A 19,707-nucleotide genomic window follows, 5' to 3' on the forward strand; every position below is an offset into this window, starting at 1 on the left:
AGTTCCACACACATTGCCTTGTTACAAGTTACTAATTAAAATCCGAAAAATGTAGCCCGTCTGCCTACTTTTATGTCCAGGATATACATAATCGTGTTTATTGTTGGTCATCCCTGTTTGTGTATTGGCAGTGTGAGAACAGTTGCCAAAGGTCATTTAACCTTTTAAAAACACCAGTTACTTGAAGTAGCTGGAATCTGCCCTCTTTGATGCCAGTTTGTATACCCAGAACCACTTTAGACCAGGCTGAACTTAATTAGAGTGTGATGCAGGGTACCCCACTCTGTGTGCATTCAGTGTCCCAAAGTCCTTTAGTTGCCCATAGCAACCAATCAGATTGCCTCTTTCATTTTTAACAAGGCCTATGAAAAATGAAAGAAGCAATCTGATTGGTTGCTATGGGTAACTGGACAACTTTCCTCTGGACAGGTTTTGATAAATCTCCCCCCAATTGCTTATTCAAATAGGCAAAAATAGCCTATCTGTCCACTTTCTGATGATAGTTTTTGGGCCAGGTTACAGGGGTACTGTACTGCGGTGCCAGAACGTTAAACAGATTTGTAAATTATTTCTATTAAAAAATCATAACCCTTCCAGTATTTATCAGCTGCTGTATGCTCCACAAGAAGTTATTTTCTTTAAATTTCCTTTCTGTCTGACCATATTGCTCTCTGCTGACACCTCTGTCCATGTCAGGAACTGTCCAGAGTAGGTGCAAATCCCCATAGCAAACCTATCCTGCTCTGGACAGTTCCCGACATGGTCAGACAGAGAAGAAATTTAAAAAGAAAAGAACTTCCTGTGGAGCATACAGCAGCTGATAATTACTGGAAGGATTAAGATTTTTAAATAGAAGTAATCTACAAACCTGTTTACCTTTGTTTAAAAAAAATTGGCTTTCACCGGAGTTCCCCTTTAAGTTCAGCTGATTTTGAAGGGGGACATCACTTTCTGTGCTTTGCCAGATACAAGTGGCCCAAAGTCAGCTAAGCTTTAAAATCATAATAATGATGCCAACTTTGATGCTGTTTCTGTGCCAACTGTCTGGAATTTTAGGTTGATTTTAAATGCATTTACCTCAGGACATTTAGATTCAGTATAATCAAATAGATTTACTGGTTTCTCTTTATAATGAAACAAGTAAAACAAACTGGTGAATAAGAAACCAGCTTCAGCATCGTCATGAGAGGAATGTGTGTGAGGTGCAGAAGCAAGGCCGGCTGAGGGCGGGAACAGGGTGGCTGAGGGCGGGAACCAGGCGGGCTCTGCATCGTGCACAGTCTACACAGCAGCCTGCCCTAACTCCTCCACTTATTTCCACCAGCTCTTAACATCCCACACTGTTATCTCAGGGAGGGAAGACACAATAATATCTCTGCGAGACTAACTGCAGCCTGGACTTGTCTGTCCAGTTAGAAGCACTTGGAAGGCTGTAGATCTGCTGGTCAGGTGTAAACATGGCATGTCACTCTACATCAGGGGAGGTGAGATGACCCCCAGGAGACCACAAGTGTTGTCATGTAGCACTGGGTCTTCTGTCAGGAGTCTCTGGAGCACATAGCCTTTGATGGGACCTGTGTGCATAGACTAGACAGCACAACATTGTGGACCTACAGCACTAATATTATTGGGAGGACTAGATACAATTACAGGCATATCCTATGCACCTTCTATGTACTACTGACCATGGAGGCTCTTCTCTCTCTGGTGACACTCTTTGCAGCCTCGGCACTGGCTACAGGTTGGTCTTTCCCTCTTACTATGTTTTAAATTGGAATGATACTATTCTACTGTATTGTAAGACATGAATGTGCGCTGATACCTGTGACAGTTCTTTTAGATACTAATGTATATAATGTAGATATAAATTATGTTAAAATGTAAAAGTATTTGGTAAACAAAGAAAGGTTTGTAAATATGAAAGATTTATCAAAACTAGTGGTTTAGTAAAGGGTTTTTCTGAAGCAACCAGTCAGGTTAGAGCTTTTATTTTTAAGGGGTCTCTGAAAAGTATCTGGACTCTGGTTTATTTGGGCAGCTCCTTCTCTTGCTCTAATTTTGCAAAGCTCTCCATTGGGTGTTGTGTATAATGGTGTTCCAGATGTTTTGCCATTAATAGAAACTTGCTTTATTTTACAGCCAGACGTAGATCGATACTTCAATTAGGGCTAAACGGTAACTTTAGTTGTAATAAACAATGCTCTGTCAAAGATTGCAGTGTTGCAATGAGCAAAGCAGTCAATGAAAGTGAATGTGATCACGTTGTGTCATGTATGTTGCCATGACTACGATCCCACAGTAGCCAGAAATCCATCTGGAATGGATTTCTGGTCACAGTTTATCAATTTGAGTATTATAACGCAGGCACTTTCATTTTCCTAAGCGCCCATTCTGTCATCATATCGCTCTATTCTTTCGTCAGCACTTTCCTTCTGGAGCCATGGAGCATCAGATTTGTTTAAAGTATTATCCAGGGTAAAAAAAATGTTTTACTTTCTTCCACAAACAGCTCCACACCTGTACTCAGGATGTGTGTGGTATTACACCCACCTCAATCAATCTATACTGCAGTACCACACATAACCTGAGGACAAAAGTGACAATGGGGGAGATTTATCAAAACCTGTGCAGAGGAAGAGTGGTGCAGTTGCCCATAGCCCATAGAGGCCTGTGAAAAATGAAAGAAGCAATCTGATTGGTTGCTATGGGCAACTGCATTACTTTTCCTCTACACAGGTTTTGATAAATCTCCCCCAATGTTTCTGGAAGAAAGTGTCTATGTTTTTCTAATCCTGGATAACCCCTTTAAATCCCACTAGGGCAGTTGGCATTGTTCATACTAGCATCATGGCTTTTGTATAAAATGTAGTTGTCATGATCCCTTTGAGATTGCAAAGACTTATTATATGGCCTGTCAGAATTTTGTGGTATGATTGGTAAAACGTATATTGATAATCTTGTCCTGAAATAATTCTGGAACCACTGATAGAAAGGGAATGCAGTAGTGTGAACAGTACCACCGTATCTAACATGAATGACAAGCTTTAGTACACCAGCAGTCTGTAGACATGAAACAATATATAGCTATCTCTGCAACTTCACCTTTGAAAATTGCCCCAGGTGTATGAATCACCTCAAAGAGCATTTTTTAAAAATATGGCCCAGAGGTGTAAGTTGTAGTTCCCCTTGGCATGGCTAACTAGCCAGATGGTCTATGGAGGAGATGGAAGCAGCTGTTGTATGTAGCATTCTTCATTTCTACTGACTCACTCATGAATCATTTTTTTCAAGCTCTGTGCTTTGTTAGGAAGCACCCTAATATGTTCAGATTGTTGCCTAACAGGAGCCACTGTCTGCAGGTGAGTACTCTGTATCCGAATACCCGCTATATAGTACCATGTAGTACCTGCGGTAATGTTCAGATGACACTATATCCGTGTTTTTGGAGTCAAATTCTCTGGCAAAGGTAAAAGCTGGTTCTGAGCAGATAAATATAAAATGATAAATAAATATCTAAATATGTGTGTGTGTGTGTGTGTGTGTGTGTGTATATATATAATATACATACATACATATACAGTCATGGCCGTAAAAGTTGGCACCCCTGAAATTTTTCAAGAGAATGAGTATTTCTCACAGAAAAGGATTGCAGTAACACATGTTTTGCTATACACATGTTTATTCCCTTTGTGTGTATTGGAACTAAACTAAAAAAAGGGAGGAAAAAAAGCAAATTGGACATAATGTCACCCCAAACTCCAAAAATGGGCTGGACAAAATTATTGCCACCCTTAACTTAATATTTGGTTGCACACCCTTTGGAAAAAATAACTGAAATCAGTCGCTTCTTACACCTCTCAGCCAGAATGTTGGACCACTCTTCCTTTACAAACTGCTCCAGGTCTCTCTTATTGGAATCTAGTAGAAAAGAAAAAAGAGAAAAAGAGGACAGCGCCTCATGTATTACCCAAGGTACCGTAGTCCCTGAATATAACAGGGCAAGGAGGGCTCTATAGGATGGCCGCTCACCTGACTACGGTAAAATTGCGCATAACCCCACTATGAGGTCTGAAGAAATCTTCCAAGTTTGAACTGCTGAGCCCAAGGTATGAATGGGTAGAAGAGGACTTCTCCCATATGGAACATGCAGAGTTCAGTGGAAATAGACCTTGTCAAAGGGCGCTGTTCTGATACAGCATGGACATTCTGAGGAAGGAAATCTGACCCTCCGAAACGCGTCTTATTGGTATTTAATAAACTTAGTGCTTCCCGGCACTTTCATCCTGATTTGGCTTCCATTATGATGCTTCTGAAGTTTCTGAACAGCGCCCTTTGACAAGGTCTATTTCCACTCAACTCTCTTATTGGAAGGCGCCTTTTCCTAACAGCAATTTTAAGATCTCTCCACAGGTGTTCAATGGGATTTAGATCTGGACTCATTGCTGGCCGCTTCAGAACTCTCCAGCGCTTTGTTGCCATCCATTTCTGGGTGCTTTTTGACGTATGTTTAGGGTCATTGTCCTGCTGGAAGACCCAAGATCTGGGACACAAACCCAGCTTTCTGACACTGGGCTGTACAGTGCAACCCAAAATCCATTGGTAATCCTCAGATTTCATGATGCCTTGCACACATTCAAGGCACCCAGTGCCAGAGGCAGCAAGACAACCCCAAAACATCATTGAACCTCCACCATATTTCACTGTAGGTACTGTGTTCTTTTCTTTGTAGGCCTCATTCTGTTTTCGGTAAACAGTAGAATAATGTGCTTTACCATAAAGCTCTATATTGGTCTCATCCGTTCACAAGACGTTTTCCCAGAAGGATTTTGGCTTACTCAAGTTCATTTTTGCAAAATGTAGTCTTGCTATTTTATTTCTCTGTGTCAGCAGTGGGTCCTCCTGGGTCGCCTGCCATAGTGTTTCATTTCATTTAAATGTTGACGGATAGTTTGCGCTGACACTGATTCTCTCTGAGCCTGCAGGACAGCTTGAATATCTTTGGAACTTGTTTGGGGCTGCTTATCCACCATCCGGACTATCCTGCGTTGACACCTTTCATAAATTTTTCTCTTCAGTCCATGCCCAGGGAGATTAGCTACAGTGCCATGGGTTGCAAACTTCTTGATAATGTTGTGCACTGTGGACAAATACAAATCTAGATCTCTGGAGATGGACTTGTAACCTTGAGATTTGTTGAAATTTTTCCACAATTTTTGTTCTGAAATCGTCAGACAGTTCTCTTCTCCTCTTTTTTGTTGTCCATGCTTAGTGTGGCACACAGACACACAATGTAACGGCTAAGTGAACTTCTCTCCTTTTTATCTGCTTTCAGGTGTGATTTTTATATTGCCCATACCTGTTACTTGCCCAGGTGAGTTTAAAGGAGCATCACATGCTTGAAACAATCTTATTTTTCCACAATTTTTAAAGGGTGCCAATAATTTTGTCCAGCCCATTTTTGGAGTTTGATGTGTCATTATGTCCAATTTGCTTTTTTCCCTCCCTTTTTTGGTTTAGTTCCAATACACACAAAGGGAATAAACATGTGTATAGCAAAACATGTGTTACTGCAATCCTTTTCTGTGAGAAATACTTAATTTTCTTGAAAATTTTACGGCTATGACTGTATATGTATGTATATATATATACACAGTGACCCCCCGACATACGATGGCCCCGACATATGATCAAATTGACATACGATGGCCTCTTAGAGGCCATCGCATGTCGATGTCAGCATCGACATACGATGCTTTTTTATGTCGGGGCCATCGCATTAAGTGCTATCTGGCAGCGCAAAATGCTTAAGCTGCTGCCGGATAGCAGCTTAATGTTCCCCATGTGGTGCGGTGAGTATTACTTACCCCTCCATAATGCTCCGGGGTGCCCTTCGGGTCCAGCGCTGGTCCTCCGGTGTCTTCTCGCCCTCTCCGGTGACGTCAATACGCTGCTGCGCACGCCGTCCCGTCATACAATAGGAACGGCGTACGCAGAGGCGTAATGACGTCGCTACGCAGGCCCAGTAAGGCCTTGCGGAAGACAGCGGAGGACTGGAGAAGACAGCGGAGGACCGGAGAAGACCAGGAGAGCCCAGCAGAGGACCGGAGAAGACTAGGAGAGCCCAGTGGAGGCCCGGGGACACCATCGGGAGCGGCGGGACGCGGTCCGGAGCGGCGGGGACAGGTGAGTACAGCTTCCTATACTTTACATTGCACGAATCCCTCTACATACGATGGATTCGACAAACGATGGCTCGTTTGTAACAAATTACCATCGTATGTTGAGGGACCACTGTGTATATATATATATATATATATATATATATATATATAATTTATTTATCAGCATTATGTTTTGTAGCGTACGACTAATACATAATCCTCATCCAGTTGTGTGTTTGTTCATGTGTGGATGCTTCTTGTTCAGCTAGGACATGCATTACATAATGTTACATAGCTGAACACGTGCCCAGTTTGCAATTGTTACTCATACAGTTCACTGATTTAACACTTTATTTACTATAAAAGTTGACACATGGCTTTTCTGCAAGTGAACTGTAGTTTTTGCACTGGTCCTCCACATGAACATGAGTCTTAGTGATATTTTGGAAGTTACAATGTGTGACGTGTCTCAATGCGGCCAGGTCTCTTCATCCTGAGAATCTGACTCCAATAGAAAAGATGCTGTCTGCCAGGTCCTTTTTTGGAGGATCATTAAATGTCAGCCAAGTCTCAATTAGTTTAATGCCATTTTCCATTCATAGTTATTTGATGTTATTTGAAAAACTTACTAACTGTGTTTTTTAATAATACTACAGGAATTAATAAGTAGCATTATGTGGCCATGTGGCAGCTGGGTTGACTCTCTGACCACCCCCACCACATCAGCTGATTAACGAGAAACTGACAGCTGGTTCACCCGCACTAAACCCAATAAACTGGTTTATACTGCAGATGATCCAGAGTAAAATAATGTATTACTCACTCCAATTTGTGGTCCCATTGTAGACTTATAGCCTCCTTTGCTAATATGCAAATATATTATTTTCATCATGAAGGCAGGAGCTGGCTCTCACAGCTTCCCTGCCCACCTCTAAATATGCATATCATTTTTAAAGCGAAGAGCCTTTTGCCCACATGACCATTCTTAAAGGTTATGCATATTCAGAGGTGGGTGGGCATATGACCGCAGAGGGGACAAGAGATGGCTCCCACCTACATTGCGATAAGGAGCATATTTGCATATTAGCAACAAAGACTTTAAGTCTACAACGGGACAACAAATCATAGTGAGAAACACATCATTTTACTCAGGTTGACCGGAACTGCCCCTTTACTCAGCTGTGTGTGGGATGGCAGAAGTCAGAGCCCACCCAATATGATATTAATGACCTATCCTGAATTCTGCTTTCATATTGATCCTGTACCTAATTATTGGTCCTACAAGAAAGCCTGCCTAGACATTGCCTCACCTCACATACCACTATGCATCTCTCTCATTTTGACACTGTGCTACTATTCTCCAACCTGCCTACATATGTGCTGCTGCTGTTGACAGTGACTTTGATTTCCCTCTGTTAAAAATCTATACTTTTTTTTAGGGAGTAAAGGGGAAACGGACAGTGGGTTTGTCGAACTTAACCCAATACTTTGGGTTAATGTGTGGGTGAACTGGATAACAATTAGTTACCACTAACCCAGATCCGCAGTCTGGTTCTGGAGATACCTGTTGTATTAGGGCTGGCTATTCGGGCTGTGTTATGGCTGGCTTTGCGCAATAGAGGTGGGACCCGGCATACCCAGCTTCCCTGCTTCCAACCCCCTGCACCGATATATATATATGTATATAGGAGCAGAAAGGACTTAGGCAGGGATGCTGGGTATGCCAGGTCCCGCCTTCATTATATCTCCCAATCTCTATACACTATGTACACTTGGGAAGGGGGTCAGGTCTCTACACAGACATTGACAGGAGGGGTTGAGCAGAATGGTTACCTGAACAGTAGCTCTGCTGCGTGTGTGGCCTGGGAAGAGAGATGGAGAGTGCAGGACATGCCGAGGCAGCACTAGGTTAAGGTGCTTCCTGGACTCAGTGTCCGACAGTGTCAGAGCTCAATGCAAACCTGAGACAGGATGGGGAGACTCAGCTGATTTGATAAGCTGCAGCCAGCCCTGTCTGGCTCCTACATTGATTGAAGGCCAAACCTGCTAGACACCAGGCCTGCCTCCATGCCACCAAGATTATACAGATCACATAAAGCTATGCCCGTACTGTAAATCACACACAAGATAGTATCGGCCCACATTTTCCTTTCGACAAAATGCTGAAAGAACCATTTTCATCCGAGAATTTTCGACTTACGAAATTTCGGTCCATCCTGAGTCAGAACAGCTGTTAAATTTTAAGAATAATTATTGCATATAATAATCTAGAGATAAACTACCATATGCAAAACCAGTACTCAAAGGGCAGTGAAGTGTAAGAATACGGCATAGGTGATAGATGAGGTAGATACGGTGATGTTATAGTAATAATATTTTACATTAAATATATAAAATATAATATGATAATGAACAAATTAAATTAAATAAGATTAAATAAAATGTTAGACCTGAATCGGAGATAAGTAGAATAAATAGACATTTATTAATATGAAATAAAATGACATAAAGTAACACATCTGGGCAGATGTGAACTAAAATGGTTTAAAAAATAGTAAAGGTACTGAAAAATTTAGTAAAAAATAATAATAAATCAACCACCTACATAAAAGCACAATTTAACCTAAAAAATAGTCGAAAATATGCGGGGGAAAAAATTGTGAAGCAAAAAAGGTTGCTAAGTCCACAGTCAAACAGTTCTCAATAGCTGGTGGGTCCGTGCGTTATTTCAGTGAATGGTGCAGCCAGATGTTTAATAAAGTAGCAAAATGTAACAATATTGTTAGTACCTGCAAGCCGCAATAGGTCTAGGGGTTACTCACGGTCTGTACGGCCGGGTTTCATCTAGCTGACAATCTCGGCAGAGAAAGCAGTGTTCGGCACTGACAGGAGTGGCATCCTGCTTCTATACAGATGGGTGAGTCGACCTGGTTGTTGTGCGGTCCTGATGGGTGCAATAGCAGGTTGGCACGGATGGGCATCCGGCCCTAGTCGTTTAAGATAGATATGATCTCGGCAGATGTCTGAACTTGGCGTAGTCCCTGCATCCTCGTGTAGAATCGCGCGCGCAATCTTGTAGTGGTCCGTATTATAAGGTGCTGCAGCACTGCCAAAGGCTAAAGGGTGGGTTTATAAGTTCTTCAAAGTTCAAAGTAGTAATCAATTAAGCTGTTAAATTTTACCTGAATATTTGCAGCCATTCACTATGTTGTGGAGTGAGATGCCCAATGAATCTGTAACAAAATCTGCCTGTAACACATGAGGTTTTTTCTGTGTATTGGTGACTGATCTGCATGAAAAATTAAAATGCTTGTGGAATCACCCTAATGGGGTATATTTAGTCCAAGTGCCAAGGTCTCCTTGAGCTGTAAATATGGTCCTGAACTTAACACCAACCCAATTTTGGTAATATAAAAGGTAGAACAAAGTAGCATTGGTAAATAATATAACTATATAAACAAATTATACCATATAGATTGGTTAACATGTCCAAGGTATAACTCACTCAAAGTACTTCCCCACAAACAATATGTACGTATTCAAACATTACCAGTATAACTTCACAACACATATCATAATAATAATACAATATAGGCCCATTTTACCATTGAACACACAGAAAACATTTGCCCAAACCATGTGGGTTGCCTAAAAATTATTGCCCCAAAAGCTTGACTGAGAGGTTATGACTGGTTAAAATCCCTGTTAGCACTTCTGGCAAATCTCACATGGCATTTCTTAACAGTACATGTCCAGTTCAGTTTTCCAGCACCAAAACTCCATGCCTTTGAGGCTAGGTTTTTTTCTGGCATTTTTTTTGGAAAACAGCCACTGCAAAGTCAAAAGTGGATCCAGTAGGAGAAGTATAAGTCCTTCTTTTATATTTCTCATTCCTTTTGACAACACTTCTGGCGATGGCTCAAAAACTGCAGTGGCAGTTTTCCAAAAAATGTCAGAAAAAAACCTGTGTGAAAACCTAGCGTTATGCTTCAATCATCCAAAATTGGGGGAAAAAAACATTTGGCGACTGAAAAGTGTACTCAATGGCTGTAACGGGTCTCACGAGGAGAGGAAATATTCACATCAAGGGATGCCACTCATACTTGTCCATGATGAGAGCTTTCTCCCGGACGCTGGGGACGTACAGAACAGTCTTTGAGAAAGTGCTCCAGACTGGCACAATATAGGCACAAATTCTGATTACATCGACAGGATCTTTGCTGCTGCGTTAAGCAAAAACGGTCCACTTCCATAGCCTCTTCGGCGGGAGGCAAAGAAGACAGTAGAGGTAGATGTTGGAACACGGGTGCCAGACGAGGTAATTGCTGTGTTCAGGCAGGTTCTTTTTCCAAAGGAAGTTCTTCCTGCTTCTCGACAAAAAGCAAATCTATACGAGTGGCTAAATGGATAAGTTTGCTCAGGTTAGTCGGAAAATCTTGTTCAGCGAGAGCATCCTTGATTCTAGAGGTAAGTCCTTTTTTTAAAGGTAGCACACAAGGCCTCATCGTTCCAAGCCAGTTTTGAGGCAAGTGTGCGGAACTGAACCACTTGGTCGCCAACGGAGGAGTTCCCTTGGCAGAGGTTCAGAAGAGCCGTCTCGGCAGAGGAGGCTCGCTTGGGTTCCTCAAATGCATTGCGGAATTCTGCAAGGAAGGCTGACAGGTTCAAGGAGACCGGATCTCTACGATCCCAGAGAGGAGTAGCACAAGCTAAAGCTTTTCCAGACAGTAGACTGACCACAAACGCCTCTTTAGCACACCCCGTTGTGGACAGATCCGCCATGAGTTCTAGATGGATAGAACACTGTGTCACAAAGCCTCTACACAGCTTGGGATCTCCGTCATACTTAGAAGGCAAGGACAAATGAAGCTTGGTCCCGGTAGAAGCTGCAGACACAGGAGAAGGCTCAGGAACAGGTGGCTGCTGCTGCTGAGCGGCAAAAAGCTGTTGCACCATGGCTTAGAGTTGATTCAGTTCTTGTGCCTGACAGACTAACTGCTGCAACTGTTGAGCCACGACGGTGGAATGATCCGAGACATCTGGCAAAGGCACCCCAGCGGGATCCATGGCCAGTTCTTACTGTAACGGGTCACGGCAGTTGGTGGATCCTCTGGGCCTGTGTGGATGATGACGTGAGCCGTGCCAGGGAGCGGAGTATAAGGTGACGCTGGTTTTCACCAGGCGGCACCGGGGGCGCTACTCTTGGCACGACTCGTCCACACAGGTTGCTGGGATGTGGCATGGCACAAAGGGAAACTGGCAAGACGTGGTCAAGGTAGCAGTAGGTTTGGGCAGACAGCACAGGTTCAGGGTCAGGTAACGGAACAAGAATCTGGTACACAGATATCAGGAACACAGAAACATAGTATGCTTTGTCTAGGGCACAAAGGCAACAAAGATCCAGCAGGGATACAAGGGAGGAGCAAGTACTTATAACAAGAGCACAGGTGAATACACTTAATGAAATGAGTACTGGCCCTTTAGCTGTAAGAGCTCTGGCGCATGCGCGCCCTAGGAGGCAGGGGCACACGCGCGGGGCTGCGGGAACAGAAAGACCAGGGAGGTGAGTGACGGGCTGGGGACATGACAAGAGAGCGCTCACGGCCAGCGTGTCTGGCCGGAGCCCAGATGTTACAATGGCGAGAATTGCCACCACAGTCAGAGGTGTATGCAATGTACCACTAAAAGTAGCTGTGACCTCTACTGATCTGATATTGATGGCCTATATTAAAGGGGCATTCCAGAAGAAGAACATTTTGATTGGTTTAGCGGATAGGTCCTACTCCCATGTGTCGACTTGGAAGCAGGAATAAGAAAGGGAGTAGCAGGAGATTGGAACTGCATTGGAGCTGCAACTAGAGCTGTGAGGGACTGAGGTAGGTAAGAATAATTGTTTATATATATTTTTACACTATGCCCAGCAATATGTAAACCCCTTTAATGCTGAGCCATCAACTGTGTTGTTCTGGGTAACCCCTTTTCAAAGGTACTTCATAAAACTTTTTTCATAAACCTTTTCAGACCTCAACTAATTGCTAGAACTAGCAGGGAGAAGTGCGGCTCAGCACTGTTTGTGCACGTGCCCCAAGATGGACATGCAGTTACAGCATGACCCTGTCTTGGTCAAGTGGCACAGAGTCGGGAGAGAATACGCTTAGTGCAGTTTTCTCCTGATTTGTTCTAGCAATCAGTCAGGGTCTGAACACCCAGACCACAAGTAATCAAAACTTCTGACATGTCCTTAGGACATTTCATAAGTTTTGTGAAAACTCTGTGACCCTTAAAAAACTAATGAATGAAAGTGTCACTGTCATAGAGACCTGTAATAGAGACATATGAAAAGTTTTGATTGGTTGCAGTCTGGGTGCTAAGACCACTACAAGCCAGGAGAAGCTATGAGCTAACTCCCAATCTCACTGCTTGTGACCAGAAGATGGGTTTTGTAGACTTACTATAGCATCTGTCTTCTGCAGTGATCAGCAAGACAGGGAGAGAAGCCACAGAGAGGTCTTTTTACGGCTCGTTTTAGTGATTGGTGGGGGTCTGAGTACCCTGGTCCTGACCGATCAACACTTTGCACATATCTCTAACAGATCAAGAGATTTTGTTTTTAAGTAAAAGAGACACTTTAAGCAAAAATAAAATGTATTCGACAATAAAAATAGAGGGTATTTTTATGTTATAACTTGCACTAAATAATAATTATTTTTGCCCATAAGATGCATTATTTTTTATTTAGGGGGCATCAATACTCAAAACAACAATAATGTTTTGTATACAGTTGTTTTCATTTCTGCTTTATTTGACCTAATCAAATTTGAGAAAAAAAACAAACCTATTTTGGATGTTTTGTCAACCAATTGCTCTAAAAGCCTTCTAACATTATGAAAATATGTAAGATTATATTTTGGGAATAGACACAAATAAACATCTCAACATGCATTCTTTTACTGATTGGACTCGGGTACAATGTTCTTTATACATTGCCTCTTTTGATCTGTTCATTAGTCATGCACTGAGGTTTCTAGTTTTACCTCTTGGGATCACTTTCTCTTTACTTAAGGGATAAGCATAAAGATAAAAAGCTAAATAAAGTTTCAAGTACATCATATTAAAAATTCATTGTTATGAAAAGTGAGCTCTTCTATATTAGGCATGTAACTGAATGATTCTGATATTTTCTAATAACAAAGCATCTACTGTTCTTAACATTTGTTTTTCCAAAGAGCACAGAAAGATTCAGTAGTTCAAACTCTTATAGGCTCTTGTGGTCAAGGTTTCAAGGTATCCAAGATATCCAAAATCAAGTAAAAAATAGTTCAGCAGCATGCCTACAGATAAAAGTCCATCTTCTTTATTAAATTAAGCCATATACAATATATAAATACAATACACACAACATAAAAACACTATGCCTCAGGCCTGATGCATTTTGGTCTTACATCCTTAATCATGGGTGGCTGTTCATGCAGACGTCTGCTGGAGAGAGGGCGAGAGCTGGTTCCTGTTTTTCTATAATATACATGTTCAAAGACTTGGGAAGCGTTCAAATAGTTGAGGGAACCAGGGTAAGTGGTAATATTGTTCATTAACTATAGCAACTCTTGATGCCTTTATATTTTTAATTTTGTATTACTTAAAGGCACCTTGTCATCTCTTCAAAAAATCTGTGCTGTCATCATCCATGTGAAGTCGCTGCCCCAAAGTTATCTTTTTTTCCGCTCTAGGTTTACATTCACTAGCTATCGGTGCAGTACGTTACCACACCCAATATGCTAATAAGAGCCTTATTAAATGGTACTCCCCCCCCCCCCGAAATATCATCCCCTATTTAGAGGCCGGAGCCCCACGATCCCTGTTCAGCACATTATGTTCAGAATGCTTGATGTGGGTAGCCGTAGTCGTGACATCACATCATGAGGGGACGTGGCGTGACATTACAATCACGACCACCCGCACTATGCATTCTCAACATAATGTTCAGAACGCCGGGTGCTGCACTGAGATTGCGAGGGGTCCCAGAGGCCGAACCCCTGCGATCAGACATCTTATCCTCTATCCTTTGGATAGGCGATAAGATGTCTAGGGGCGGAGTATCCATTTAAGAGCAGTGGTGACTGCCCTCTGGAGAGTTCATAGGCTGCATCTATACCCCAAAAACTCATGGCACAGAAAGTGAACAACTGAATATGTTGAGCAGCTTTACTTATAGATGATGGTGGCACACATTTTATGAAGAGGCCACATGTCCTCTCTAAAATAATTGGTGACTTTATTTTACAATTTAGCACTTGCCATAGTATAAAAACATTAAATCATATTAAAATCAACATTTACCTGACCGTGAATGAAAGGGTGGTTGAGGTCAATAACCTGATGAGGATGGAAAATATTTGATCCGATGCTGCTGGTGAAGTTGATATGTTTATGCATACTTGCTATTGATGGATTATGTTTACAGCCAGTGAGTATTTTCCCCATTAGTTGTCTACAATAGTCTAAGAGCAAACACAGTTCTTACCTCCTTTCCTTGCTTCCTATCCCTTTTCTTCACCTTTTTTCCATTTGTTTCCTTTATTTATGGTTATATTTTTCTTGCTTTCTATGCCTGCATGGGTTCATTCTAGGTTTTATTATGCCTTGCAATGGTTATTTCTTTTTGCATGATGTGATGCCATGTGTACATCCGTTGCAATTATGGATTTATCTATGCATTTATTCATTACATATTGTAATGTACCACATTACATTTTTTACCCTTTAGGTACTTTTCTGGTATGGTAAAGTGCTTTGCATAAGTTTTAACCCTCCTTGGAATTTCTACAAATTTTCTTTATGGTGTAACCACAGATTCAAAATATGTTATGGACCAAGACAAAATAGACTTTCATTTGGAAGTAGAGGGGGATAATAAATAGATATTAGAATTATTTACAAATAAAAAACGAAAAAGTTTTGAGTGCATATGTATTCATCCCCTTTTTCTGTGAACCCCATACAAAGATCTAGTGCGACCAATTACCTTCACAAAACAATTATCAAGTCACAAAAGTTTGATTTGTGGTGCGCTGCAGTCTCTATTTTAAGAAGTTCTTAGTTACATTAGGCACCATACACTTTTGGGTCTCCACCACTGGTATATGTCGGGATACCTTCAAAAGCCCAACTAACATCACATTTCAGGTCTCTTCTACTATAAATATGGATATTATCAGAAAAGTATCCCAATGAATACAGCAGTGTTTTGAAGGTATCTTTTGAAGGTATCTTGCGTGTGTTGACGCAAACTGTGATGTGATGCTGGCAGAGCAGATTGCTTTCAACACAAACATGGTTATATTAATTTTTTTTCAGTATAGTTAAAGGAAAACTGTCAGCCTGATCACACACTCTAAACCCAAAACACTGGTTATAGAGTGGGAGACCAGGAGTCCGAGGGGTCACTTACCGTATATACTCGAGTATAAGCCGACCCGAGTATAAGCCGAGACCCCTAATTTCAACCCAAAATCCCAGGAAAAGTTATTGACTCGAGTATAAGCCTAGGGTGGGAAATACCTCATCCCCCCTGTCATCATCCAGACCCGTCATTAACATCCTCATCATCCCCTTGTCATCATCCCACACATCCCCCCTTCATCATCCCCTTGTCATCATCCCACACATCCCCTTATCATCCCACACATCCCCCCTTCATCATCCCCTTGTCATCATCCCACACATCCCCTTATCATCCCACACATCCCCCCTTCATCATCCCCTTGTCATCATCCCACACATCCCCTTATCATCCCACACATCCCCCCTTCATCATCCCCTTGTCATCATCCCACACATCCCCTTATCATCCCACACATCCCCCCTTCATCATCCCCTTGTCATCATCCCACACATCCCCTTATCATCCCACACATCCCCCCTTCATCATCCCCTTGTCATCATCCCACACATCCCCCCTTCATCATCCCCTTGTCATCATCCCACACATCCCCTTATCCCACACATCCCCCCTTCATCATCCCCTTGTCATCATCCCACACCCCCCCCCCCCCTTCATCATCACCACCCCCCTTCATCATCCCCACACCCCCCCCCCCTTCATCATCCTCTTCTCATCATTCGCCCTCAGTGGTCTTCAACCTGCGGACCTCCAGAGGTTTCAAAACTACAACTCCCAGCAAGCCCGGGCAGCCATCGGCTGTCCGGGCTTGCTGGGAGTTGTAGTTTTGAAACCTCCGGAGGTCCGCAGGTTGAAGACCACTGCGGCCTTCAACATGCGGACCTCCAGAGGTTTCAAAACTACAACTCCCAGCAAGCCCGGGCAGCCATCGGCTGTCCGGGCTTGCTGGGAGTTGTAGTTTTGAAACCTCCGGAGGTCCGCAGGTTGAAGACCACTGCGGCCTTCAACATGCGGACCTCCAGAGGTTTCAAAACTACAACTCCCAGCAAGCCCGGGCAGCCATCGGCTGTCCGGGCTTGCTGGGAGTTGTAGTTTTGAAACCTCCGGAGGTCCGCAGGTTGAAGACCACTGCGGCCTTCAACATCATCCAGCCCCCTCTCACCCCCTTTAGTTCTGAGTACTCACCTCCGCTCGGCGCTGGTCCGGTCCTGCAGGGCTGTCCGGTAAGGAGGTGGTCCGGTGAGGAGGTGGTCCGGGCTGCTATCTTCACCGGGGGCGCCTCTTCTCCGCGCTTCCGGCCCGGAATAGAGCCGTTGCCTAGACAACGACGTATCTGCGTCGTTGTCAAGGCAACGTGACTATTCTGAGGCCGGGCCCGAAGCGCTTAGAAGAGGCCTCCCCGGTGAAGATAGCAGCCCGGACCACCTCCTCACCGGACCACCTCCTCACCGGACAGCCCTGCAGGACCGGACCAGCGCCGAGCGGAGGTGAGTACTCAGAACTAAAGGGGGTGAGAGGGGGCTGGATGATGTTGAAGGCCGCAGTGGTCTTCAACCTGCGGACCTCCGGAGGTTTCAAAACTACAACTCCCAGCAAGCCCGGACAGCCGATGGCTGCCCTGGCTTGCTGGGAGTTGTAGTTTTGAAACCTCTGGAAGTCCGCAGGTTGAAGACCACTGCGGGTGGGGGAGTTCACTCGAGTATAAGCCGAGGGGGGTGTTTTCAGCACGAAAAATCGTGCTGAAAAACTCGGCTTATACTCGAGTATATACGGTACTTAATTTCGTCCAGTAGGTCCTGAGTTATTGGCTGGCGAAATCCTGCTGCTCAATTCACTGAATTGCACACAGGAGGTGGGACGCTCCCATAATTAGCATATTCATTTTCGGAGACTCCATGGCCTAGTGACGTGAGTCGCTGGTCACGTGAGCCTGTGCACTGTCGGTAGAGCGCATGCGCCATAAGGATACAGTGTGCACGCCCCGCTTCCAATGAATATGCTAATTACGGGGGTGGCATTAGGAGCTGATGGCAGGTGAGGCCTCGCCTCCTGTGCACAATTCAGTGAATTGAGCAGCAGGATTTTGCCAGCCCAAAACTCAGGACCTACTGGACAAAAGTAAGTAAGTGACTCCTCGTCAGACTCTTGGTCACCCACTTTGTAACTCAGTGTTTTGGGTTTAGAGTGGGTGATCAGGCTGACAGTTTTCCTGTAAGAAAATTGTTATATTATTTAAAGTATTATTGTCATTAAAAGACAAAACTTTTGATATGTATGTCAAAGAGACATGGCAAAAGTTTTGAGTGGCTGTGGTCTGGGTGCTAAGACTCCCTACCGATTGGGAGAAATGTTTAGCTGAGTGCTTCCCCCCCTTGTCTCTCTTCTCGCTGTAGAGTCTGTCTCCTGTGGAGACAAGCACTTACCTGAGTACTAGTGATTGATGAAGGTCAGCACCCAGGCCCTGACCGATCAAAAATTTTATGATGTGTCTCTATCACTAAAGTTTTTTTTTGTTTGTTTTTTTTAACAGTGGTCACATTTTAAGATATGAGGAAGTTCTTTTCTTTTTGAATTTCTTTTCTGTATGACCACAGTGCTCTCTGCTGACGCCTCTGTCCATGTCAGGAACTGTCCAGAGCAGGAAAGGTTTGCTATGGGGATTTGCTCCTGCTCTGGACAGTTCCTGACATAGACAGAGGTGTCAGCAGAGCACTGTGGTCAGACAGAAAAGAAATTCAAAAAGAAAAGAACTTCCTGTGGAGCATACAGCAGCTGCTAAGTACTGGAAGGATTAGGATTTTTAAATAGAAGTAATTTACAAATCTGTTTAACTTTCTGCACCAGTTGATTTGGAAAAAAAAAATTCCTCCGGAGTTAAAGGAGGTAAGGGGTTAAAGCATTCTGTGTAGAATTGCTAGAACAGCCAGCCTGTTATTGACTGCATTTTTACATTGACAGTAAATTACATTTCAGAACTGTGAAGGTAAATGAATAATGTCTGAAGTCAGGGATTATAACAGATTTAGGATTTGTCAGGGATTACTTAATGAGAACTGTCAGAATTGTAATTGACAACATTGTAATAACCCCAGACATAGGCTTTAGTTATTATCTAAAGATCAAACACAGCTGAGAAGAATGAGGAATTAGAATGGTCTAAAGGTAGAGTCACACGTGTCGTATTTTGCTGCTTATTTTCTTCAGCTGAATTTCCGTCCTATCAAAAAACAGGATTCTTCATGATAATTTTTTTTTATGCCAAAATATGCAGAATAGGCATCCTGTTGCATCCTGTTTGGAAACAGTTTTTTCTTAAATTTGCAATTGACTTTAAGACAATGTCAAATCAAAACAACCAATCACAGTTCAGGATTCATTTAGTCAAACTTGAGGAATAAAAACTGAGCTGTAATTGGTTATTATGAGCAAAGCAGAAAGGGGTTCAAATCGAATGGGAAATATGAAGAAAGGACTTATGCTTCTAATTCCTTATCGATTTTCTTCTGGCTTTGGTTCTAAAACTGCCAAATGGAAATCCAGCTATACCAAGGTATTCACGCAAAGAAGCACTGCTCCTAGCAGATAATGATTCACATTTATTATGCATTGTGGAAACTCCCACTCCCCCACATCTAAAAAAGGGCATGGCTTTTGTAAAGGGATGTGACTTATGATGTAACAGCTTGTCTTGTATATGACATGTTGCATTGTTTTATTGCTATTGGATACAATTCATGTAGAGCCCATATACAGTGGAATCTCCCAATAGTGGACACTCACAGGGAATTTAAAAAAAAAAATGTCAGCTATTGAGAGATGTCCCCTATTGGGAAAACAGGCTCATAAATCTTTCTAAATGACAGAATATTGCTCTGTACTCACTCCAGAATGTAATTACCTAAAAAACATGATAAAAAGGAATATTACAGTACAATCTCCCAGTGCTATTTAATCACTCCTTATCCCTCCCTTTTATCATTTCATCCCCTCTTTTTACCCTGTGCCACCTTATTCCCCCTGCCCTGTGCAAAATGATCTCCTCTTACCCCCTGTGCCATATCATTTCCCCTTGACCCCCCTGTTCCATTTCATTCCCCTTTATTACCCTCTCTGTAAATTCATCACCCCCCTCTTTATGAAGTGGCA

General features: G+C 42.9%; 1 protein-coding gene across 2 annotated transcripts in view; it reads left to right on the forward strand.

Annotated features, from left to right (window-relative positions):
- The first annotated feature begins 1,275 nt into the window (after window positions 1-1,275).
- NTN4 (netrin 4) overlaps window positions 1,276-19,707 on the forward strand; it is a 109,470-nt gene continuing 91,038 nt past the window's right edge. The window contains exon 1 of one of the 2 annotated variants that reach the window (XM_056574303.1): window positions 1,276-1,741. In XM_056574303.1, coding sequence (XP_056430278.1) covers window positions 1,687-1,741 — 55 coding nt within the window. In that variant the 5' untranslated portion in view covers window positions 1,276-1,686. The remainder of the gene's footprint in view (window positions 1,742-19,707) is intronic. The other variant, XM_056574302.1, reaches the window with a different exon arrangement.

Source organism: Hyla sarda, chromosome 4 (assembly GCF_029499605.1).
Source record: "Hyla sarda isolate aHylSar1 chromosome 4, aHylSar1.hap1, whole genome shotgun sequence".
NCBI classification, from domain to species: domain Eukaryota; kingdom Metazoa; phylum Chordata; class Amphibia; order Anura; family Hylidae; genus Hyla; species Hyla sarda.